The sequence below is a fragment of the Lissotriton helveticus genome, chromosome 7, assembly GCF_964261635.1.
Source record: "Lissotriton helveticus chromosome 7, aLisHel1.1, whole genome shotgun sequence".
Lineage (NCBI taxonomy): Eukaryota > Metazoa > Chordata > Amphibia > Caudata > Salamandridae > Lissotriton > Lissotriton helveticus.
Genome location: NC_136068.1, coordinates 1370434209 through 1370459789, shown reverse-complemented (window position 1 = coordinate 1370459789; position 25581 = coordinate 1370434209). Strand labels below are relative to the sequence as shown.

The following is a 25581-nucleotide window of genomic DNA, read 5'->3' as shown; positions in this document are numbered from 1 at the left end:
TTACAGCATATGATTGTCCATATTTACTGTCAATGTGCATGCAGTGGCAGCATGAGCACATACTACAATTGCTCTCTATGTAAACAATTCCATCTTTCCATTGTGGAATGTAGTATTACCCTTCTTTTTTACATTTCTATTTGTAATGTTACGCCTGCTCAATTCGCAAATGTATGGCAGATTTCTTCTGTTCATAGTGTGGTGGGTTAATTTTGGACCTGACATGTTGCTGCACCCAGAAATTTGAAGAATAGTGGGGTGTTAGAATTGGTGGCACCAGAATATTCATTTTAGAATATCATCTGCCAAAAATGATTGTGTCTTAAATATAATCTACTCGACCACAAAGATGACGAGCGTAATGTAATGTAAGCAAGCTCTGCCATGTGCCCCAATATTATCCTCACTTATCCTGCGCCTCATCTCAATTGACCCCTGAAATATTTTTGCAGTGATGGAAAAGCAGGAGCTTACGTGGCCTAAGACCTGACTTTCAACCTCAGTCAACAAAGGACTGTTAGAGTCACACTAGGGCCTGATGAGGCTTGTGACCATGTTAAACTTTTCCAGATTACGTTTAACATTGCACTGCCCACTATGTGCTCCCAGCTCGATGACACGTGAATGTATGAAAGATCTAATACTGGAGAATATTATTTTAAGCCATGACATATCTAAACAGTGATAACCAGTACGAATAACTACACATGAAGATCCGTACAAATCTCTAGATTCACGCCAAAGCTTCCCAAAAATGCTTTTGTTGCAGTTATTATTTTCCAAGTTTAGTAGAAGTTGAGAAAGGGAGGAAACTGAAGATGGATATGCTAGTTTTACCAGTCTTTGCCCACAACTGGAATCAATTAGGAGCTCATAACTTAAAGAACTGAGACGATTTACCTAAACTTGTTTTTTTTATACAGCATGGTGGCCCAATAGTGGAGTAGGAAACTGAAAGCTCAAGCCTTAAGAGTGTTGATCACTATGAGGTGAGGCACAACCTACAAAGAGGTGGCTAAAAGAGAAACTGCCTGCAATTACTAGAGAAAATAGAAAAAATGTAGACGTCCAAAACTGCATTTTTTTTTTTTGCTAAATTCCTAGGAATTCAATAAATAAAATGCAAAATTACACTTTAGTTGCAAAAAAGTGTTTTGCTGGTATCTTGTATCACTGTATATTATCCAAGTGTGTAAAAAAGTGTCACATAAGATATTGGCAGGAGACTGGTTTTAGCAGAAAATGTTTCTTGATGAAACATTTTCTGCTTGAACCAGTATCTGGCGTGTATGTCAGAATAATTTAATACTGTGAAATTTTTGAAAAGGTTGTGAATGTTACCAGCACAATTAAACTTGTTCCCAGCCTAAAAAAACCTTAGTGATGATACAGAGTCACAGTTTTTATCAGCCTATTCCTAGCCCCAATCTCTCAAGGAAAGGCCCCAAGCACACTAACATGCTAGGACCCTTTCACTGTAGCATGAACTGTCGCGAACAAAATCACAGAGGACAAGGGAACTAGAAACAAGAAAGCCCCAATATTTGCTCAAGAAAGTCAAAGAGATGTCCTTTAGCAAGCTGAAAGAACAGCTTGCAGCAGAGCGTGAGCGTATAGTATTACTCAGCCTCATAAAAAATATTCCTTCTTTTTTAAGGATTTATTAAGATACTTAAGGACATATTGATTTTTAAAAAATTGAAGGCTTAATTAACTTTGTGCAATTTTTTTCTTATTTTCTGTATTTCTAATTTTCTGTATTTGCATCCCATGTTTACACCGCTCAGGTGTCCTTTGAAGGTAACAACCACTCTTTAAAACAATAAAAAAGATTAAACAAAAGGACTCCATAGTTCTACATAGTTATTCTAATACAACCTTCAGTAACACTCCCATTGCTAAGCCCCTCAACATCTTAGTCTTACAAAGCCTGGAGTGCATTTTCTTAATGATGACCTTTGACCTGTGACATCATACTATAACTTGGCACCGCCACTGCAGTCCTTCTTTAATAAGAACAATATCACAATGAGGATAAGTTAAAAAGGCGTGGTAACAGGGGTGTTAAACATAACACTCTGTACCCCCCTCCTACCTCTAAGCGCTACAAACTATGTTTCACCTTTAAGGCAAGGAATCTCATTAGCACCAGGCCTTTTCAAGATAAGCTGGTGTGTACCCAAGCAGACGTGTGGGAGTAGAGGAGGAATGCCCTGGTGAATGGTGCTATTATAAAAGACCATATATACCTCTCTAAATACCACACACTTGCACCTCTCCAAATACCACACGCCCTCCAGGCATGCTGGCGCACGAGGAAACGCAATACCGACCGCCGGGGTGTATTTCCGTGTCCTTGCTGAGATACGGTACAGTGTGTGCGAAAACAGCAACCCAGACTCAACATGGCATGGCAGCCTTGCGCCCTGGCGACGCTCATTTAATAATGAAAACTTATTTCCCCTCCCACAGGCAGACTTTCATATTTCCCCTCCCACAGGCAGACTTTCATCAAAATGAGAATAAACCACAAAAAGTTTAAGCAATATATGCTGAACTATTCTTTAACTTTGTTATATGTTATGTTACATCGGATTATCAGTTGGGGCGAGGTTTTTGGGGGCTCTTGTGCAGACCCGCTGTCCACAAAAAAGATGTGATCTCAAAATGAAAACTTCAAACTCTTACTGCTTACGCTACAGTCAACTGTTGTTACAAAAGCGCAGGTAAGGTGGCCACCTGTGAGCCTACCACCACTGGTAGGGATTATTCCAGGCCCTGCACATCTGCTTCTTTCTCTGTCTTTGCCAGGGCTGTGAGCAGTCCATCTGTCATCTCTTTACAGCGTCTCAATTATGGTATAAATAATGTACAAGGATACAAGTCCGGCTCACACGCGCACGGCTCATACTACATTTGGGAAGAAGCAGCGACAAACGTATGCTGTTGAGAGAGAAGGTGCACCAGTACTATCTAGTCTGCCTCCTAACCCTTGTGTGGCTCTCTCTCCTGCTCTGCCTTTACACCCAAACTGCAACTACTGCCTTGTGGGAGTTACACATTTTAGCAATACATTTCGGGGATTATTTATGAGGCCCTTGCGCTGCTGTTGCGTCACTTTTTGTGATGCTGCGGTGGCGTGAAAAATGTGATACACAGTGCCATATTTACAAAGTGACGTATCTAGGCAAATGCATCACTTTGTAAACCCCTGCGCTACATCCTATCTGCAAAAGGTATAATGTATGCAGGGTGGGTGTTCCAGTGCAGAAAAGGCTTGTAAAAGTGTTGCAGTCAAATCTATTAGATTTCACAGTGACATATCAAGAACATCACTGAGTTAAATCCTTATATCTGACTCACAGCTGGTGCAAGGAGTGATGCAGGCCCTTTCACAAGGGGCTCGTAAGGGCTTGTCCCTTGTGAATGGACACATTACTGGAGTTGCGTTCGTTTTCAGACACACCCCAGCAATGCGCCACTTTTGCGCCTACAGATACCTCAGGAATACTGACGTATCTGTAAATCCTTGCGACATGGACCACCATACATTAAATAAGGCGCATCCATGGTTTCACATTGAAAAGTGTTGCATTGCTGTTTTCACGCAGCGATGCAACACTTTTCATGAATGAGGCCATCTTACTTTACTACTGTTGCTGCTGATGAAAACACCTTCCCAGCATTTACTAGCCTTTAGGTTAAGAAGATCATTGTTTTTGAATATGAAAAGTCTTATCTCATGAGCCCTTGGTTCTAAAGACACACCTCTGCTGGCTATGCTCTTTTCCCTTTTGTGAGGACGAAAACCCCCACACTGTTGGGTCAAAGGCATCATCCTAACTATTCTGATTAATTTCTGTGTCATGCGTTGTTTCAACGAGGTAGTGTTGGATATTTGAATGCGCTGAGACGAGCTCTATGTTCGAGTGCTTCCAAGAACAGAGCTAGGTTCTGCTGGTCAAGCGTGGCACTCCGCGTTTTCCCAGATGTCTGTGGTTGTGGATGGAGGGCCACTTGATTAAGGACTGTTTTCCCATCATTTTACCAAAATGAACACGTATGGGGCTCAGGAAACAGTGCTTGTTATAATTCTAGACTTCAGAAAAAACCTTTAGGGGCTAGTTGAGACATTGTGATGGCCAGGAACAAAACTCTGTTATCTAACCTTCCTACAATGGACCAAGCCTCAAAATCTAGCAGAAAGCCTTAACTTGCAGTGACAAGACCCTTGTGAAGCTCGTACCAACCTGAGAGCGAGCCAGCAACAGTCACAGCTTAGCTGACAAGGACAAATGGAAAGACTCAAGTTGTGATAGTGAGGTTTCAGAGTAAACATTTCTTTAGTGACCTTTTGACACACCTCTTGTACCAGAAAGGCATCGAGTCTACGGTATGCTTGTAACCTTGTTTTGACATAGGAGCATTTAACCTCTTCTTTTTCTGCTAAACCCCAGACCTTAATGGATGGATTCCATATCAACCTGCTGCTGGCCTAGAGGTTGCCCCCATTTCTAAGGAAGTGTGGTGTTTTATCCTTTGACTAGTCCTATCCATCCTGCTTTGGGTTCTATGAGAAACAAGTCTCAACAACCCTCTAATCTCAAGTTACATTTGCTCAAGTATTTGGTGTGCCATTAACAATACACCTTCGATCTCTTCAGATCTGAATGCAAAATATCAATTCAAGTGGGTACTCACAGAATATCTGAGATCAGTCAGTATCACACTAATGATTCTGTTCCCTCAGATGTGAACACAATCAGGAACCCATAGGCTCTGGGGCAACAGGCACTGAACTAACCATTCCAAGTGGTGCCCATCTCCAGCCCACATCAACCATTTCATCCAACTTTGATTTTGATACACTTAGGGTTTTCGTTTGGTGATGATTTCCACAACTTGGGTTCAACTCATTGAGTTGCCATGGCAAATTCCTTCTTTGCTACTATGAATCCGGTCCAGAGGTAAGACACCAGAGATGATTATAGCATTCACTGACTAGACCATAGGAAAAGTAAACCCAGTATTCCTCAAAAGCATAGCCAGGTTGAAAACGGGAGAATGTTCCACTAGAAGTGTTATATTAGTTTGTTGAAGAGAAGTGCATATATAAGCCACTAACTTTCCACCCCAAGCAGCAACTGCCCACGTAAGGAACCTTGACTTTGATGACGCATCGGAAAGCATATGCATCCTAGTCAAGTGAAGCCTAAGTCATATAACCAAGATGAATTGATGAACATAGGTCATTCACGACATGAGAAGAGACACTTCCCTGGATTTCCATATCCCTCCCATAGCGTAACACTGAGCCTCAAGGTAAATGATTTGTAGGTTTCCATTTCTATGTCCAATAAACATCTAGTACCCTAAAGGTGCCATAAACTCTGGGATTGTTTTAATTGGGCTGTAATAGTGGAAGAACTGTGCTATACAGAAACCCAGTAATAAAACATAACAAAACACAACTAAAGACACATAGATCTGAATACCTTGATTATGCAATAGCGACGACAATCAAGATAATGATTGTAAGGTGGCAGAATGTTATTCCAGCATGGGGTCTTCTTGGGACGTGTAAAGAGCTTTTAGAAAGGGAAGTTTCATGTTCCAATAAAACAGCAAGAAACAAGGCACCAACTAACTCCCATAGGGAGGGAGCCGAGAACAAAAATTCCAAGTATTTCAAAAGTAATTAACTGCCTACAGCTGCTTGAAATAGTACCCTGCACCAATTAGTTTAAATACGCAAATCCCCTACATCAGTGTAGATACTAGAATTGCGTATGCACTAGATGTTTATGCCCAGCGAGACATATATGCACACAGCCTTGTGAAACAAGCACTGCTGCAGCGTGATGTCCCTATTCAGTGCATGAGGAAGCATGCACAGCTGTTACCTGTGGTTTACCTGTTCTGTTGTGAAAGTTTGTCTTGCACTTCAGGTGCAGCCACCTTCTGTGAAACAGATTTTTGGTCCGTCTCACCTACAGACTCGAACAAGTTCTTGTGGAAACCAAAACCTTTCAGTGGACTTAGAGCCGACCTGTGGCTTGCCAATGTGGGCTACCTTGTAAGACTTATTTACCTACGTCCTATTAGATCCTCCTCTTCTTGGGTTTGTCCCTCTCCTGGAGCATATATATATAGGCTCTCTGCCATCCTTTTGGCTAGAGGACTTGTATCCTTACTGCTTGCTTTCAGGAGTCGACTTTTTTCGTTTTCATTCAGCGTTCCATGAGGGCGCATGTGTTTAATGGCTCTCACACTCATGTTCCTCCCTCCCCCTTAATACCCTGTCCTTACCATGCTCTCAGGGTTGCTCCCAGCTCCTACCACCTTGCCTGTAAAAACACTGCAAGAGGTGTCATTTTTCCACCAGGCTATGACTAAAGAACACTTTACATAATTGTAATGGTTGTTTTTATTTTATCTCTTGCGTTCCACATATTGCATGAAAGCAGAGGCATCGTCAAATGAGGGCTTTTATGGTTCTGGGGAATGGGCTGTCTGCTGCACTCTACTGGCGTTTGAGACAAAAAGTGTACTGAGAATCGCTGAAAATGAGATGTCTCTTCTGAAGGGCCTGCTTCTGCTGACTGGCCATGTAGCAGAGGAGCAAATGGAGGGCCATGCTTCATTTCTCAGTCCCGTGTATAGTAAATTAGGCCTTACCAAGCATTTTCCTTTACATTCTGACACCTCCTTACTCTTTCTAAATTATGTTCAGAGTTCCCCAAGTAAAAAGTATGTGAAAAATAAAGCGCACCATTTTATAATGATTTACAATACTGAATTCAATGTACAGTTTTGAATACCCAGAGATATTTTTACTTTTCTGCCAGTACTTTTTAAAGAATGATTTACCAAAAAGCATTGGAAAAGCCAATACCTTGGGTTTCGCATTATAAAGGCGAGAGGTTTTGCGTTAAAAAAGCCTGCCCTGCTCAGTCTCTCATTGTGTGTTAGTAAAGCTTGAGAACATCCTGTTCTCTATACAACAGCTTAAATGATTGTCTTCTGCAAGTGTTTGTCTGGAACTGCTTTGATAGTTGCAGTGAAGCTCTTTCAGTCTGCCTCTTAAACTTTAACCAGGGCTCATAAAAATAAAACGCAGCTAAAATGAGGTCACAAAGGTAAGGACCTTAAGCTGTTAGTAAACTTTAATTCCACGCGAAGGATCCCTTTAAACCTGGATTTCAAAGGTCACGCGATACAACCCTGATTGCATTGACCCGAGATGTGAACAATAATGGAAGAGAAAGCTGAAAATATCTTAGCAAGACCGTTCAGCACAGGTGAAGGACGCTAGAAAGCCTTCAAGTGCCGTAGGAGAGAAACATTCAAATGTAAAGGGCATACCCAGATGGGGATATGGCTGAAGATGGTAATTCACTGAGGCATATCAGGCATCACTGAGCCTGGCGGCCATCTGCCACTGCCATCAATTTATTTTGTAGGCTCTGAAAAAGTGTATTTTTCTTAAGACTGAAGCAAAATTCCTAAATTCTAGAAAGAAGCTGCTGCGTCTGCTGAATTATAAAATCACACGAGGGAGAGGAAGAAGGGCGTTATGGGGCACACGCCTGCCCTTACTAGGTCAAACAAACACAAAAATTTGTGTGATGCCCTCAGAAAACTGCCATCAATTCAAGGCAATTCCAAGCATTGGACGAGGATGGCTCACTTATGTAATGTGACATGCTTCATCATTTGCCACCTCGTCCCACCCTGGTGAGATATTACTACCAGGCCACACTCAATCTCACAATGGGGCTTTTTTGGCATAAATACTGTACAGTGATGCATGTAGGCCATTATACCTTCGTATGTCTCCTGTATTTACCCCCTGGTAATCTTTTTAACTAACCAGGGATACCACCAAATCAAAGGATACTTTAGTGGTTTATCCTCATGTTTTTTAAATGTATGAACTGGACCTAAAGCATTGTCCTTAAAGAATAGAAATTTCTAAGAACTCCCACAGAAAAGTCCCATTCTGAGATTGAGCCCACCCTGGTAGTAATATCTCACCAAGGGTGGGACGAGGTCAGAGGCGCAACTAGAGCCAAATTTCGTGGGGGAGAAGAAGAAATTTCGGGGGTGGGGGGGGGCTGAATCTTTAAGCAATAGGCAAAGTGGAGCTGCAGGGGCTCTTAGAAGTGGTGAAACAACAGCAAGGCCTCATTCATATGCAAACGGTCTTTTAAAGACCTGTGAAGTGCTCGGGTGCGGCTGTGTGTGTGCCCGGAAAGCTGTCTCTGCCGGGCTCCCACACACAACGTGGGGGGCTGAAGCCCTTTGAGTCCAATGGGTGTTGCGCGCCTGGACGAGGTGCCAAATGATCTAACATTTCACATTATGTGAGTGTGCCATGCAGCTTCAAATTAGAAATCACGCCATGCTGGGAGTTGACATCTTAAATAATAGGGCTACGAGCATGTAATATCCTTGGCATGTCACAGATCATTATCCACCCAGCTACAAATCAGCGTATTCTGAATGATGCCATCTTGCATGCATGATGTAGGCTTGGCTTTCGAGTCAGCAAACATCATCGGTGACACCATCTTAGCCAGCTTAGACTTCTTATATAGCACAGTGCCACTTCACTAGCCAGGGATAAGCATCTTCTGTGAGACACCATCTTGTGCCGCTGGAACGTCTTGCCAAATGTTGTTTTGTTTTGCCAACCACATATCTGTTTATGCTGGGCGCTGCCATATTAGGCAGAAAAGACTTTTTGGTATCACATCACTCCATCTTGCAACTCAGGCAACAAGTTTGTATGACAAAAACTCTAGTTGTTAGACAGGGATTATTCTAATCTGAGTGCTGACCAGATGGTAAACTAAGGATCATCCAAACCTAGCAGGTTAGTTCTTATTTTACCACACAGCCTCAAGTCGCTAGTTAGGGACCTTCCCATCCCAGTTGTTGCTATCTTATCTGGTACTTCAAGCGTGAGGAAACAACAGCTTGTTACCTAGAGATCAGCTAGTGAGGACAACCACCTTAGACATGTGGTTCTTCAAGTACCAATTAACTTCACCTGGCCATCAGGAAATCATCTGTCATTTTTAGGCCTCGATATATATTAGGAAAACAGGACTTCATGTGGTAAGTAACGTTACAAGCAGAGTCAGAAATAGGCATGACATGGCCACAGGCATTCGGGGCTCCAGGGGCCCAATCTAGGGTATAGTTCCAACTAGCCATCAAGCGATCATTCCTTCTAGTGTACCCATATGCTGATAGGTTGTGTCCTAAGAGAAGTCCAGCCAACCACTGTGGCAGATCCACCACAGGATTATATCAAATAGTTTTGGAAATTTCCAGATGAACAAAAGACCTAAGAAGTTGTGATGTTAAGTAATTTCGTCATTGGGATAAACATTCCCCTTCAGAAGACAGACTGGACTAAAAAAAAAAACAATATCTTAAAGTAGCCTCTTGGCAGAGCAGTCCTTGATTATGAACCTCGACCCCTGACCTCAGCAACAGAACGGAATCTCATATCACTCCTGTGAGAATTCTTTGTGCTTTTAGGGACGAATATTGTACATATATGGGAACCAAGACGAGAGCAGCTCCGCCAGAAACGCTGTTAAATTCTGCACATTCACTGCAGGCTGATGAAGCTGTGGGGGTGTCCTTGAACAGCCTACGACATCTGCATAACTTTTGTGGGAATCTAGCTAACACTGCATAAGAATTCTGCACAGTTTCTATATGCCATGTGCGTCTCTTTGAAAATATGACCAGTGCATGCATATTCTTTGGGGGGCAAAACAATCCTTTCGCCTTATTCTAGGGAAAATGAAGTCTAATGGTTTTGCTTTGAATGCAGGGGGTCTGGGTTGTCGGCTTGATGTTGTGGCCTCAGCTGAAGTCTATGCTCCACGGATTACAAAGAAAATGCCAATGTTGTTACTTTTGAGGTGGATCTGTTGACTTTTACATTTAATTTAACACAGCGATGTCTCTGAAGTTGCGCGTTACATCTGTCCTAGCGCTGTACTTATACTTCCATGCGCTATGGCTGCTAATGCTGCCAATTTTGTAGTCCTACTTCCGTGTCTCTTGCCTGTCTCCGTTTTAAATTTTTAAAATCTGGTCACCTTAATGTGGGATGAGATTTTCTCTCAGGCGTCTGTAGAAGTTCAAAGAGAATGCTTCCTTTGACCTGCACAGCAGTGGCGTAAAAAAGTGAGACCCCCATATCCTGCATGATAAGCTGAAGTGGCCCCTCAAACGCCCATAAGGTGGGGCGGAGGGCCCTTCTACAGTATGGGTAAGCCTGCCCCACACACACACACTGCAGTGGGCTGCGGGGGCCTTAGTTACGCCCCCGAGCCCAGTGCATTGTTGTTACTGATTGCGAAAAAGGTTCAAAGGCAGGCGGAGATGCAGACAGGTGCTTTCCTACGTACAGGAGGAGTGTAGCCGCGGGTGCGCGGATGAGCATGTGCTCGCTTGTTTATGTTCTGTGGGTTTTACTTGGCACAAGCTTTGCCTCCCAGGGTAACAGAGAGCTTTATAAACATTCAGAAGAGCACATCCTATTCACGTTACAAAATCATAATGAAAACGTGGTCTAATGTGCCCATTGCCTCGAGCTATTCGCCACCTTCTGTTGATTTTCTTTCCCAATAACTACATTTTCCCCACAAACAATGTAACCACATGTTTCCATGTCCACCCCCCAACATCTGCTCTTGTCAAGCATGTCGCTTGAAGCCTTTCAGTGCAGTCAATGTGCTCGTACATTTGTTAACGCTAAAGTGCGCAGCTGAGTTCAGGCACTGGAAACTTTAGAACGGTAAGTGCATGGAGCCACCCTCTGGGTGGTGGATACAAATGTATCCAAGCATTCCAAGAAGCTTGGGAAAGACACTGTCGGGTGCAGGGTCAGAGTGCGAGAGCAAAGACGCAAATGATGTATTTCCACTTTGAATGGCTTTTCTCTTGTTATGTCTATTAATAACATTTCCTGCCCAAGACTTCCTTGTCCTCCGGTTTATCCGAAGTGTCTTTCCACGGCTGCCTCAGGGAAGGGGTGCAAGCCAAGCTGGGGATAAAGCTAGTGAAAGTTCCGCCCTGCGGCAGTGCCATGCAGTGCAGCACAAGCAGTGGCCACTAGATGTCTCTAGCCAGCCACTCTGATACAGAGGCCGCCGCTTTAGAAACACGACCCTCTCGCAGAGAAGCAAGGGGGCTTGGCCACTATTTTTAACAGGGTTACTTACAATCGCAACTGGTGGCCACTAAAAACTGCAATGATGTGACTCGCCAGGTGTGCATCAGAAATAGCCCTCAGAGAATTCCGAAGGGTAATCAGACGTTAACAGCTGTGTTTACGCCAGGTTTGTAAAGACACAAACGTTGGCCGTTCGCCCTTCAACTTTTTTTGGCTATGAGGCAATGATTTAAAAATGCAAGCGTCTTGACTGGGGACTCTCCCTCACTTGAAATTGTTTTAGGACTGAAACTACACGTGTGTGTGTTTGTGGATAAGTGTGTGCATACAATGTTTCAAAGCGTGCTACAAAGCGACACCAGTGAGTTGCATGTTAAACGAATATTGGTTACATCATTTTCTGAAGAACGCTTCTGTAAAGATCCTGCTGTTAACACATGTACGTGTGCTACATGCTTGTAAAGCAACATTGTAAACATCCTGCTGTTAACAAATGTAAGTGTGCTACGTGCTTGTAAAGCAAGCTTGCAAACATCCTGCTGTTAACACATGTACGTGTGGTACATGCTTGTAAAGCAACATTGTAAACATCCTGCTGTTAACAAATGTAAGTGTGCTACGTGCTTGTAAAGCAAGCTTGCAAACACCCTGCTGTAAACAAATATAACCTGAAGTCTGAGGGCCTAATTCACAAAGGAACACTTAGACCTAAAGTTTAAGTTTACTGTGTGAATCGGCCCAGAGACTTCAGGGCGACAGTTAGACTTTAGGTCTACTCTAAGCTTACCTCTGGGAGTCGGGCTCCCGCTGTTAACAAACGTGTGAGCTACATGCCTATATAGTGGCCATTCCACCTCATATTGCTAACACGTTTACTCTCATTTACATACACCATTCACAAAATACATGTATGTAAAGCACTCCTACAAATGGCTAGCTTTTAACCAGTGTACCATTTGCTACATCTCTGTAAAACACTCATTAAAAAGGATAAACAATAGGCTTATTATATTACAGTACTGTTTGTAAGGGTACTGCTCACAAATGTACTGGGTTCTGCAAGTCTGGAAAGCGTTCCTATAAACCTCCAACTTTAAATTAAAAAAAATACATACAGTGTGACTCGTGTGCTACGTTTTAAATGTTCTTTTGTACATTTCCTTGGTTACCAAATGAGCTATTTTGCAGTTGCAAGTTTGCAGTGTTCTACAAAAAGGGCAACTATTCCCAAACATGTCCAGGACATCTCTGCAAAGTCTTCCAATTGTTCACAATCGAGTTGTGCTCTATGGATGCCTCATAATCTCTGAAATAAAACTCCCACTGCCAACAATGTTGAGTGTGCTATATGTGTGTAAGCACCTCGGACAAGCAATCACTGGAAACAAATCAAATGTCTACTGCGCGTTTGTAAGATGCTCCTGTGAAAAGCTGCTCTCCCCCTAAAAAACTCCCCCTACTTTTGGTAAATGCATGCTTTGCTGTACGTTTGTGAAGAACCCCTGAAAACAATATTGCCAACAAATATAGTGTATGCTATAATTCTAAAAGCTCTCTTGTTGCGAGCCTGTGAAGTGCTTCGAGGCCCTTGCCAAGCACAACCCATGCACTTCGTGCGGTACACTGTTGCACTACTAAGGCAATGCTCCTAAAATAAATATATCTCTTGGTGTATGGATTAAGTTTGGATCTAACAAAAAGTGCTGCAGAACCACAAATGCATTCATCCACCAAGATATCTCGGAGAGTTTAGCGCTGACTGCTGTGGACTGCAGATCACGAGCTCTGACAAGACCAACTTAGCCTTTCATCCTTCCAAAGGTTTGAAAACGGAGTATCGTTCAATTCGGCATTAGTAACATCTGTTACTTACGGTGTTTAGAAATGACAAACCCGCAGTACGAATTGGAGCATTATACAATAAAAGCTATAGGTACTACGCAAACACTCACCGTTAGCGGAGGAGTTCAAACAGTGCCAGGTGGTTTCAGGACCGCTGCAGTTCTGCCAAAGATCTGCCGAGAAGTGGTCACTGACCAGCCATTTCTGTAAAAAAAAAAAAACAATACAAAATATGAAAAGAAAGGAGCACTCCGGTCGGAAGGGAGGTGCCGGCAGGAGAGGTAGCCTGGGGCGGGGGAAGCGCAGCACTGAGCCGGGCGAGAACTGACACCCGGAGCTGAGGCTCTGCATGTTCTATTACTGACTCTGACTGAGGATCTTTAACTAACAATCAGACACAAAGGCACTTTTTTAAGACATCGAGCCTGCCTGGCGGCTGGAAATGCAGCGTCAAGCATGATATTGCAGCCCCAAGACCCGCAGCTCTAAAGAGGCACAGTATAGCGCTGCGTAAGCCACTTACATGCTCATGGCGCCTCTCCTATGAATGCATTATGCAGTACTAGACAAACGAGCATTAGGAATGTCCTTACTGGGGTAGCTAACATCCCCCTGTTTCATTAACAACAGAAAGGAAGACATCCTGCCTTTCTAGCCTCCCTCTCTCCAAGTTCCAGATACAAGTAGTTTCTCTACGGGGTTCAGGGCAGGATATGGGGTGTCGACACTGCCCCGTAAAGGCCCATTAGAACAAAAAAGCGGCATTGTACCGGGTACATGAAAACACCAAACTGCAACCAAATAACACGCGCAAAACAACTGCCTTGGTGACTCTTTGGATGCTCAGACTCCCGTATTGTGCTGAATCGGCCACAAACCACACATGTGCACCTTTAAATCCGCTTTTAAATGGTCCACTTGCAGATCGACATGAGAATCAGCGACATGAAGGGAGAGCGTCCATGGAACAGTTTGGTTATTTCATATCCTCTCGCCCCCTGTCCCGCCCTGCCAGGCACACAGCCTCGCCCAAAGAACTCTATTTTTCTGAGACTCGGTGTGTGCGGATCACACCCACAGCGCGCAGTGTAAAGACACTAGGGCCTTATTTATGAAGGCATTGCGTCGCCGGTGCGTCACTTTTAACATGGGAAAAAGTGACGCACCGGTGGCGCAAGGCTTTCATAAATGAGGCCCCAGAGTTGCAACAGGGCGGTACCTTGGCGCTACATGAATTATTTACGTGATTTCTACCACGCACAAACACTACAAACTCAATGTAGGACCAAATGAATAAAGAATGTCGCCTGGATAACAGTAAACACCCAGAAACCACTCGATTCAGAGAAGAGAAAAAGTAGATCTATGTATCTGGTATTTAGATGGGCATTTGGAAGTACAGACTAATTATTTCACAGTCGAATAGGGAACCCCGAGATCATCCCAGCAGCTCTGCTAACCGCAATAGGAATGTGTGATCCTAAACACATTACTTAATCACCCTGAATTGTCGTGCAAGATTAGAATCAGGTTTGGCCTCGGTGCGCTATGAAAGGACACTCGCCTGCACGTGCAGAGAGCACAGTCCCTTCCCCCAGCGCGCCCCACCCTGTCCTCAGGAACGCAGGCTCCGAGCATGAAAAGTTCTATACTTACGCTGACTATGGTGGAGACGAAGAGCAGCACCAGGACCGCCACGTGCAGGACAATGATTCCAAACAGCAACAGCAGCATCTTCAACGAGTATCTGGGGTAACCTAGGGCGAAGCAGACACAGAAATCGGTGTAAAAAGCAGACGCACTTTTCCTCAGCCGTCCTGAGAGCAGAGTAACTGGAACAGGGCGTGCTCGGCTGGGCTGGGTGCTATTAAGAATGGGGTGTGTCTACGGGTCGGTGTCATATGTCACATGGACACCAGGGGGCGCTGTGTAGGCAGAGATGGGACAGGCGCATCAGCAGACCGCATTACATCAGACTGGAATATGGGCGCTCTGCAAAGCGCATGATCTAACGGAGATGATCATTGTTTGCTCTTCCCTCTCAGGGTGGTGTGTGGGAGTGAGATGGGAGATCACTTTAGGTAGTTTATTAGAGAGCCAGCGGCGAAGAGTGAAAGCAGATGTGAAGCAGATGTGATTGCAGGGCTGTGTACTACTGCTGACCTCAAAAGCCATTCTTGAACTAACTGTGTGATCCTGGGCAAATCACTGTGCTCATCAGTTCCTTTTCTGTCAAGTTAGGGAGGGCTAACAAGCATTATGAAAAGCTGTACACATACTGAGCAAAACTCATCCTCAACGTTCAAATACAAGTAGATAGAAAGTGTTCCATTCAGATAATTTGGTATTATTTCACATTGCTTCTTTGGTGTGGTGCATACTGTACTTGTTTCTATAGGAACACTGTACAGCAATTAAACAAGATTTTCTAAAGTTGCAATATGAATCATTCGCACTCGGGGGGGGTGGGGGGGGGAATAATACAAGCATTGTTTTGTGTGCGCACTGGTGTGGAGCTGGGTAGGGAGGGCTGGAAAAGAACGCCCCCATCCTCAGTGTTATTTATTCCACATTCCTGGCGGAGAGGGCGGGTGGGGACCGGGCGGGGAACCCGGCCCGCCCATTTTCTTGCTTGGAACACGAGAGAGCGATAGCATGTTTATGTATGCCATTCACAGCTTGGTACAGCGCCGTGAAGTCAGCTGTAAAGTAACGGAGAGTTCTACAGGGTGGGGGCGGTGCAGTGTTAGGGGAAGGGTAGGCGGTCAGTGTGGGGTAGTTAGGGGGGTGCAGGCCAGGGCTGATATTGCAGTAAACAGGGGGCGCTCAGTGGCATACATAGCACATGCCCCGGCGGCGCAGCAGGGTGGGACAGCCCTACAGCCCCCCTCACCCCCCCCCCCCCCCAGTCAGTCCTAGACTCAGGGGCCCGTCGTCACATTCTACAGGGGACGTCATTTTGCGTTGCGCCACTAGGGTATGCTGACGGTTTAGCAAAGGGATGCATGCAAGGGGCCTTCACAGCATAGAGAGGTGTGTGTCGAACCTACGCTCGGGTGCTGGGGGAGGGGCAAGGAATTTTATTTAATTTTAATTTTATTTTATGCGCTTTTATATAGCGCAGACTTTACCCGAAGGTGTCAAAGCGCTTCACAACAGGAACAGTAGCGTTACATGAGGAGAACATTACAAGAGGGCATGGAACAAAAGCAAACGTTACATTACATGAGGCAAAGGTGACAATTGTGCATGTATAAAAAGAAACAAAGTACAAGAAGAGGTAGCAAACGATATGTTACAAGAGGAAAAGGTGACGTGTGCAAATTACATAAGCGTACAAGATACAAGTAGAGGTATAAAACTGCAATAAATGGCAGTCACTCAAAACACAAGAACACACTGGGAAGGCACTTCTATAGGCATGGAGTACAGAATTTCTTATAGTGGAAGAACTTCCTTCAGGGAATATAGAGGGCGTGAATTAGATTAGGAAGTGTCTTTGAAGGAGGAGAATTTTGAGGTCAGTTTTGAAGGACTGGGAAGAGGTGGTGGTTCGGAGCTGAGGGGGAAGTGAGTTCCAGATTCTCACTGCGTTGCCTGAAAAGGATTGGGCCATCGATCTTTCCTTTTTGAAAGTGGGAGGTTCAAGCAATAATGTTTCCACATTACGTGATGGTCTAGAGCTTCCAAAGAGTTTCAGTTTATTCACCAGGTAGCGAGGAGAGGAGGAGTGCAAGGCTTTGTGGGTGATACAGGCAGTCTTGTAGATAGATCTTGCCTCAATGGGAAGCCAACGAAGGGTGGATAAAATGGGTGTGATGTGGTCGCTTCTTTTGGCCCCATATATGAAACGACCTGCTGAATGGAGAACAGATTTAAGGGGGGACAGGTGGGATTTGGGGAGGCCATTAAGAAGAGAATTGCAGTAGTCCAATCTAGAGAGAACCAGCAATTGGAGCAGGGTTATACGGTCTTGCTCTGGGAAGAAGCGATGAATCCCCAAAGAATGCGCAGTTGGTATCGAGCAGACTTTGCAATGGAGTTGATATGGGAGAGTAGATTGAGTTTTTTGTCGAGTTAACACCAAGGGATTTTGCGCTGTCGACAATGAGGGGTTTATTGTTAAGTAGATTAATCTGATCCATCCATGATTGAACCGGAGGAGGAGAAAGTGAGGAGGAGAGGAGGAGGAATTCAGTTTTGGAGGGATTCAGAATAAGTTGATGAGTTAACATCCAGTTATGAATGGAGTCGAGAGTAAAGTTTAGGATGGAGAGATTGTGAGTGGAGGCGATGGTTCTTTGTGTTAGGGGAGGGGGCCTCCACATTGGCACATCAACTTCACCATTAGGCCTCAGCCGTAAATGGGCTGGGAGCAAACAAGCTGATTGGACTTCTCTGCACAAAGCCCCTCGCACGTAGCTGGCCATATCCTAAATGCAACGTGAGACATTTCTACCCACCACATATCTCCTCCCACCTTATTTACTTATCAGTATTCCCCCATACATCAAGCCCCACATCAACAGTGGCCCACCTCCCTCATACCACGGCTCCCACATCCAGTGTTTATCCCCCACCCACATCTCTCTTCCCAGCTTCCTTTTACGCACCTGTCCATATGTAAACCACAGATCTCATTTTCCCTCCTCATCTATATCCACTGGGCCCCACACACACCTCTGTCCCAACCATCATTGCCTGTCAGATTGCTCCAGCCCTGCCCACCCCACAGTCTTTATCCACCCACCCCACAATTCTGCATACGCCCCATTCACTAATAACCCGCTCCTTAAACCCATGACGCAATCATAGCCACTGTTCAGCTGTTCCACCTACTCCCCCCCACCCCTTCTAATACACTACCTGTGCCCCTCACCCCCACCACAATCATCACTACCCACCAGACAGCCACACTCCTGCCTACACTAGGGTGACCACGCGTCCCGGATTTGCCCGGACGGTCCCGGTTTTTTACCAGCTGTCCCGGCAGATTTCAGGGAATGTAGCTCCTCTCCCGGTTTTTAGAGATGGTCGACTGAAAACGGCAGGAGGTGCTTTTTATTGTTTACAAAGCAGGTTCAGTTATCAGTTGTTTCAAGAAAACAATTTAATTATCAGGCAAGCTAATGGGATTTTTTTGTGTATGATCTAACTGCCTAATCTGTAATTCTCTGCTGAGGAGCGCTGTCATTCTTGAAGTAAAATTGTAGTCCTTCTATTTCCTTGAAATGTCCCGGTTTTTGGCTTTAAAATTGCGGTCACCCTAGCCTACACTCAAGGCACCGCACATTTAATAAACACCTGATCTCTGACCGCCTCATACTCAGTTTGCCAGCCTTACCTGACAGTGCCCACCTGTTTGTAAAACCCTGCCCCACCTCGGTCACACCCACCAGCTTATACCCTCCTGCCCCAATCTTCCCAACTACTCTGTCCACCACACTCCCGCTACAGTCACTACCAAACTATTCACCTTCCAGCCACTCACTAACTATCCATCTGCTCCCACACCCCAGAAGCCCCTCCTCCCCAAGACACTACCTACCTAGCCCCACATCCCTCCTCAGCCTTACCCTACACCACCCACATGTCTGCTACTCTCATGCACTCAAACTCAGCCGCTACACCCCTCCTCCCGATTCTTCTGCCCTATGGATTGGAATAAAAAATCAGCCCGCGCATGCTAAAAAAAGTGTCCCAGATTTGCATAGTGCCTTTCCACAAAACAGTACTTTGGCAAAGTTTTATAAAAAAAGAAGGGGGGGCTCTGACATGGGCATGTTTTCTTAACTTTACTTAGATTTAAAAAAATGCACAGATTAGTTCACAGTGGTGAAACACACCTGAAAACAAGTGAGGGCCCTTCTGCTCAGGCCTCCTATCCCCGCTCAATATGCATACATTAATAGGCTGGCCCAGTGACAGAAAAGGAGTGACACCTCTTCCCGTTGATAAAAGGGAGGTAATGGACACCTGTCTGCCTACAGAAAGGCCACTGAGGCACCCACTGTGTCGCTTCCGGCATCCGAACAACAGAGACACAACCCACATCAGTCCCCCCACGCTCCCAAAAAAGCAGCCCAAAGCTGGAACGCGGAAAGGTTTAATTTTCTTGAGGTGTTTTAGTGAGTAAAGCGCACCTTTTGCACTCTGGTTTACTCTCTGTGTCTAGACTGCTATACAAGGCATGAGACTCAACCAGTGAGCAAGACGATGTTCTAAGATGTGGCACTCATACCGAGCGAATGAAGCTGCGCTCCAAAGTAGACAGTCACTGGTGATGAGAGAAACTGTGCCCTAGGGTCTGACACTGATAACCAGTAAGACTGTGCTTCAGGGCGTGAACCTCACTGAAAGGGTGAGAATGTTCTCCAGTATATGAGGGTCACACTTCGAGTGAGACCACGCTTCAAACTGTGAATTCCACCAACCAAGAGAGACTGTGCTTCAAGGTGTGTGACTGTAGGGAGGCTGTGCATCACATTTTGATATTTTAGGGAGGTTGTGCTTCAAGGTGTGTGACTCGAATTCCCAGAGATGAGCTGTGCTTTCAGGTGTGTGACTCAAATTCACAGAGAGGGGTGTGCTTCAAGGTGTGTGACTCGAATTCACAGAGATGGGCTGTGCTTCAAGGTGTGAGACTCGAATTCACAGAGAGGGGTGTGCTTCAAGGTGTGTGACTCGAATTCATAGAGATGGGCTGTGCTTCAAGGTGTGTGACTCGAATTCACAGAGAGGGGTGTGCTTCAAGGTGTGTGACTCGAATTCACAGAGATGGGCTGTGCTTGAAGGTGTGTGACTAATTTGCAGAGAGCGGCTGTGCTTCAAGGTGTGTGACTCCAACAGAGGGAGACCCCGCTTCAAGGCATGACCATCTAACACAGGGAGTCTGTGTTTCAAAGTGTGTGACTAATTCACAGACGAAGTGTGCTTTATGTTGTGAGCTTCTCACTGCAAGGATTGTGCACACAGACCTGATCCCACATTCAGTGAGCGAGGTTTTGTTTTAAGGTGCTAAACTCACATCAGGTAAATAGAACGGATCTCCTAGATTAGGGAGTCACATCATGAGTAAGACTGTGCTCCAAGTCCAGACACTCAGAGTCAATGCTCTAACGTATGACCCTCACCCCATGTGTGAGGCCGTGCTCCACAGTGTGACTCACAGCCAATGGAGACTAACAGTGGTGCTGGGTTTGAGACTCACAGAACTAAACATGCACAAGGCACTGGAGGAGCATTCATGAGCTTGACTTTTGTGCCTGCGTCAACGACACTTCCAGGGCACCTCTCAGTGAGCAGGGCTGCTGTCCTAATGTTACCATTACCATCGGATTAATTTTGCTTCTACTTATTTTTTCTGGAAAGATTGACCCCTCCTCTGCGCCTCAGGGGTCTGCCTTACGCCTCTGCCCGAACAGTGCGCTAAAGCGCGGGAGCAGTAGAAACAGAAGACGGCAGGCGTCTCAGTTCTGAAGTAACTGGGCGCGCCATAACGCAAAAGAGGGGCACCGCTGGCGTGGACTACACCAGCCAGGGGTGGGACGGGAATCTGTTCCAGTAGGAAGAAGCAGGAAGGGCCAGGCGACAGGAAACACAACATACCTCTCAGCTCGACCTTATTTGGAGGGGTGTCACTCCCATGGGACACATCACCCTCAAAATTCACAGAAGTTTTTCATGTATAACCCTGGTGGCCCTATTAGTACAGGGATGTTTACCCCAAGTTGTCCCAGCTGCCTAGAGGTTCCTTCATTATCCTGCAGTCCTGCGTTGACCTCTCGTTGTGTATGAACGGTCAGTTTCCAGCAGTTCTATTCTGGTGTTTTACTTGCTTGGGGGTCAGTTACACTGTTTTATGGGGGGCATCTCAGCTTTGGTGATCTGTGGAGTGTGCATTATTTTTTTGTGTCCCCGCTGCAATGGGCATTTTTTGTATCCCCACTAGATCCAGGATGTTTCTGGATTGGGTGGACAATCATACCGGACTGTCAGGCTTGAATATTCATTATAATCCGACATAATTCCATGTTGGATAGTGGTCATAATGACAGGTTGGGATTCTGTGGCTCATAGAGGTTATAGGCAATGGTTTCTTCGAGCATGTTGCGATGACACTGATATCTAGCAGGAGACCAGAGTAATTCATTGTGTTGTGAATTCCTCAAGGGAATCACAAACTCCATTCGAACATTTATATAATTTGGGGACCAGATAGGAGGTGTATCTCTGGAGACAACTGTTCTAATTACTACAGGTCAATTACTGCAGACCTGTAAACGGTATGGGTACTAAAGGTATGTGTGCTTACTGCTTTTCTGCCCAGCGGTATGAGCAATGACCTAATTTGTGCAGTCCTGCTCAGAGATGCAGCTCCTTCTATGTTTTGGGTCCAAAAGTGTAGAACTTCCTCCCAGAGCTTCTGAGAAATTGTACTTCCTTACTTCCTTACTTGCATTCCGCAAAGGCCTAAATACCTGTACTTTGTAAACTGTTAATCTGTTCATCTTCTCCTTTGCTCAGCAGCAGGAAATCCTTCTTTGGTCGTTGCGCACTTTTTAAGACTTATAAAAAATAATAATGTTCAAAGTGCTGCAGTTCTGTTCAGTGGTATTTGTAATGTCCCATTGAAAGAAATACAGTGCAGTTTAAAGATACCAGGACTGGCTGTTTTATGCTCTGGCTTGACAGTGCAACCGTCACCAGACAATTATGTGAGAATCACCAGGAGATAGGCTTTGGCTCCACCCACATTTTGGAAGCCAGGAGAACATCTTCTGATTTGCAGAAGCTGTGTGCTTCAACAAAAAAGTGCCTGTCCTCCATATTGTTTATTTATCCAGATTCCTGAGATTGAATTTTCAGGGGCACACACATGCCATTGTAATGATATTAAAATGTCCAAGATAACTAGATAATTTATGGCCTTTTTCTTTTGCAGCAGTACAGATGGGACCATGGTGATCATTAACGTACATGGATATTAGGTTTGGCTTGACAGTGCATTTATAAGCCAGACTACTTGGCATTGCCATTGCTTATCTAATTACTTCAGTCAGAACTTGGAAAGGTACACAGAAAGGTTTCTAAAGTATTATTCTAAGCACTAACATTTTTCCAAGATGAATCTAAACTGTCCTGTTCTACCCTGTTCAAGTTTCAAAGCCCGACCCTGTGATATCTATGCTGTCCGTTTCACAGTACAACATTCCTGCACAAAGATTTGTTTACTGCCCTATTCAGTACTGACCCCTTGAAAGTACTCAGTCCTTTCAAAGGTTTCTACCCAGTTCTTTCCCGAATATACGTTTCCTTACTGTCCTATTCAAAGTACTGCCGCTCAGCTCAAATATGTATCTACTGTCCCATCAAAACTCAAACAGGCCTGCTTAAGGCCATCTCGGAGACCTGTTCGAAGTACGTTGTTCATGCCCATTGGTTTCCGTACTGTCCTGTTCAAAATATTGCAGTTCTGCACAAAAGTGTCTGCTCTGTAAATTCAAACTCGTGCAGTTTTGCCCCCGAGTACCTTGCAGTTCACACTGAGGTTCCATCCAAATCCAATTTCTACATTTCTCCACAATTATGCATGCACTTTACCTTGCAGAGTACTATGGTTCTGCTAATAGTTGTCTGTATCATCATATTCCACAGTGCTTTAAATGGGCCGGTACTCACCGGTACTGAGTACCGGCACTTCCAAAAAATGTTGCCGTCAGTACTGGCACTTCTCTGTAGCCAGGGAGCGTACCGGTACCCTGATCCACAGCACAGCAGGCACAGGTTAGGTTTCCCCTACAGTGCAGGGCAGAGGCCGCTCTGCTTCCTAGGAGCTTGTAATTAACTCGGCTGAAGTAGCCTTTTGCAGAGTTGCTGGTGAAGATTCCAAGAGTGCCCATTTGAATGTCCCCAAACTGCAGGGGGTTGAGAGGGCTTGTGTGACGCTGTGATTAACACGATAGGGTCTCTAGTCAGAACCTGTGCTGTCAATCAGGTGCGCAGCGACCATTCTGGTGAAAGTGCAATCATGACTTTAATTTTGTGTTATGAGTTAATCTTTTTTTTACATAAACGCATTTCTCATGTGTTTTAATATGTGCTGCAACTGGTACAGAAGTCATTATGTATGATTATATTTTGCCCTTAGCCCCGCCCGCTTGCCACATCTCTATTTTAATGAGTACCTGCACTTATTTTTCCCCATTTAAAGCACTGATATTCCAAGTATCTCAGTACTGCTCACAGGTGTCTACACTGTCCTATGTACCACAGTCCTGCTTAGAAGTGTCACTATTGTCATATTCCTGGTACCGCATTCCTTCCCAGAGATTTGTACATCATCATCAAGTATCACAGTCCAGCTCAGAGTAGTTTGTACTGTCATATGCACAGTGGTCCCACTCAGAGGTGTCACCACTGTCATATTCCAAATACTGCAGTTCTGCTCAGAGGTGTCACCAATTACATATTCCAAATACTGGAGTCCTGCTCGGAGGCTTCACCAATGTCACTATACAAGTATGCAGGCCTGCTCACAGGTGTTGCAATTGTTATAGTCCAAGTACTGCAGTCCTCCTCAGAGGTGTTTCCAGTGTCATAGTCCAAGTACCACTGTCCTGCTCACATGTGCCTGCATCGACATATTCCATGTACTGCAGTCCTACTCAGAGGTGTACTCGGTGTCATAGTCCAAGTACCACGGTCCCACTCACAGGTGTCTGCAGCGTCATATTCCAAGTACCGCAGCCCTACTCAGAGTTGTCCCAAGTGTCATATTCCAAGTACCGCAGTTACGCTCACAGGTGTCAATAACATCATATTCCAAGTACCGCAGTCCCTCTCACAAGTGTCTACATCTTCATATTCCAAGTACTGCAGTCCTACTCAGAGGTGACCTCGGTCTCATATTCCAAGTACCGGAGTCCCGCTCACAGGTGTCTGCATCGTCATATTCCAAGTACCGCAGTCCCAATCGCAGGTGTCTGCATCTTCATATTCTAAGTACCGCAGTCCCTCTCACAGGTGTCTGCATCATCATATTCAAAGTACCGCAGTTTCAATCACAGGTGTCTGCATCTTCATATTCCTATACTGCAGTCCTGCTCACTGGTGTCTGCATCTTCATATTCCAAATACTAAATTCCTACTCAGAGGTGTCCTCAGTGTCATGGTCCAAGTACCATTGTCCTGCTCACAGGTGTCTGCATTGTCACATTCCAAGTACCACAGTCTACTCAGAGGTGTCCTCAGTGTCAAAGTCCAAGTACCACAGTCCCGCTCACAGGTGTCTGCATCGTCATATTCCAAGTTCCGCAGTTCCACTCACAGGTGTCTGCAACGTCATATTCCAAATCCTGCAGTCCCGCTTACAGGTGTCTGCATCTTCATATTCCAAGTACTGCAGTCCTACTCAGAGGTGTCCACGGTGTCATATTCCAAGTACCGCAGTCCCGCTCTCAGGTGTCTGCATCTTCATATTCCAAGTACCACAGTCCTACTCAGAGGTGTCCTCAGTGATATAGTCCAAGTACAACTGTCCCACTCACAGGTGTCTGCATCGTCATATTCCAAGTACCACAGTTACGCTCACAGGTGCCTGCATCTTCATATTCCAAGTACCACAGTCCTGCTCACAGGTGTCTGCATCTTCATATTCCAAGTACCGCAGTCCTACTCAGAGGTGTCCCCAGTGTCATATTCCAAGTACCGCAGTTCCGCTCCTAGCTGTCTGCATTGTCATATTCCAAGTACCACAGCCTTGCTCACAAGTTTCTGCATCTTCATATTCCAAGTACCGCAGTCCCGATCACAGGTGTCTGCTTGTTCATATTCCAAGTACCACAGTCCTACTCAGAGGTGTTCTCAGTGTCATAGTCCAAGTACTGCAGTCCCACTCACAGGTGTCTGCATCCTCATATTACAAGTACCACAGTCCTGCTCACAGGTGTCTGCTTCTTCATTTTCCAAGTACCGCAGTCCTACTCAGAGGTGTCCTCAGTGTCATAGTCCAAGTACCACTGTCCCGCTCACAGGTGTCTGCATTGTCATATTCCAAGTACCCCAGTCCTGCTCACAGGTGTCTGCATCGTCACATTGCAAGTACTGCAGTACTACTCAGAGTTGACCTCAGTGTCATAGTACAAGTACCACAGCCTCACTCACAGGTGTCTGCTTCATCATATTCCAAGTACCGCAGTTCCGCTTACAGGTGTCGACAACATCATATTCCAAGTACCGCAGTCCCTCTCACAGGTGTTTGCATCATCATATTCCAAGTATTGCAGTTCCGCTTGCAAGTGTCTGCATCGTCATATTCCAAGTACTACAGTCCTTCTCACAGGTGTCTGCATCATCATATTGCAAGTACTACAGTCCTACTCAGAGGTGTCCCCAGTGTCATATTCCAAGTAGCATAGTCCCGCTCACAGGTGTATGCATTGTCATGTTCCAAGTACCGCAGTCCTGCTCACAGGTGTCTGCATCATCATATTCAGAGTACTGCAGTCCTAGTCAGAGGTGTCACCAGTGTCATA

General features: G+C 45.2%; 1 protein-coding gene across 1 annotated transcript in view; it reads right to left on the bottom strand.

Moving 5' to 3' along the window:
- LOC144770294 (uncharacterized) overlaps positions 1–25581 on the bottom strand; it is a 320171-nt gene that overhangs the window by 62349 nt on the left and 232241 nt on the right. The window contains exons 3-4 of the mRNA XM_078654692.1: positions 14702–14802; positions 13156–13249 (exon numbers count right to left, since the gene is read on the bottom strand). Of these exons, the coding sequence (XP_078510818.1) occupies positions 13156–13249; positions 14702–14802 (195 nt within the window). The remainder of the gene's footprint in view (positions 1–13155; positions 13250–14701; positions 14803–25581) is intronic.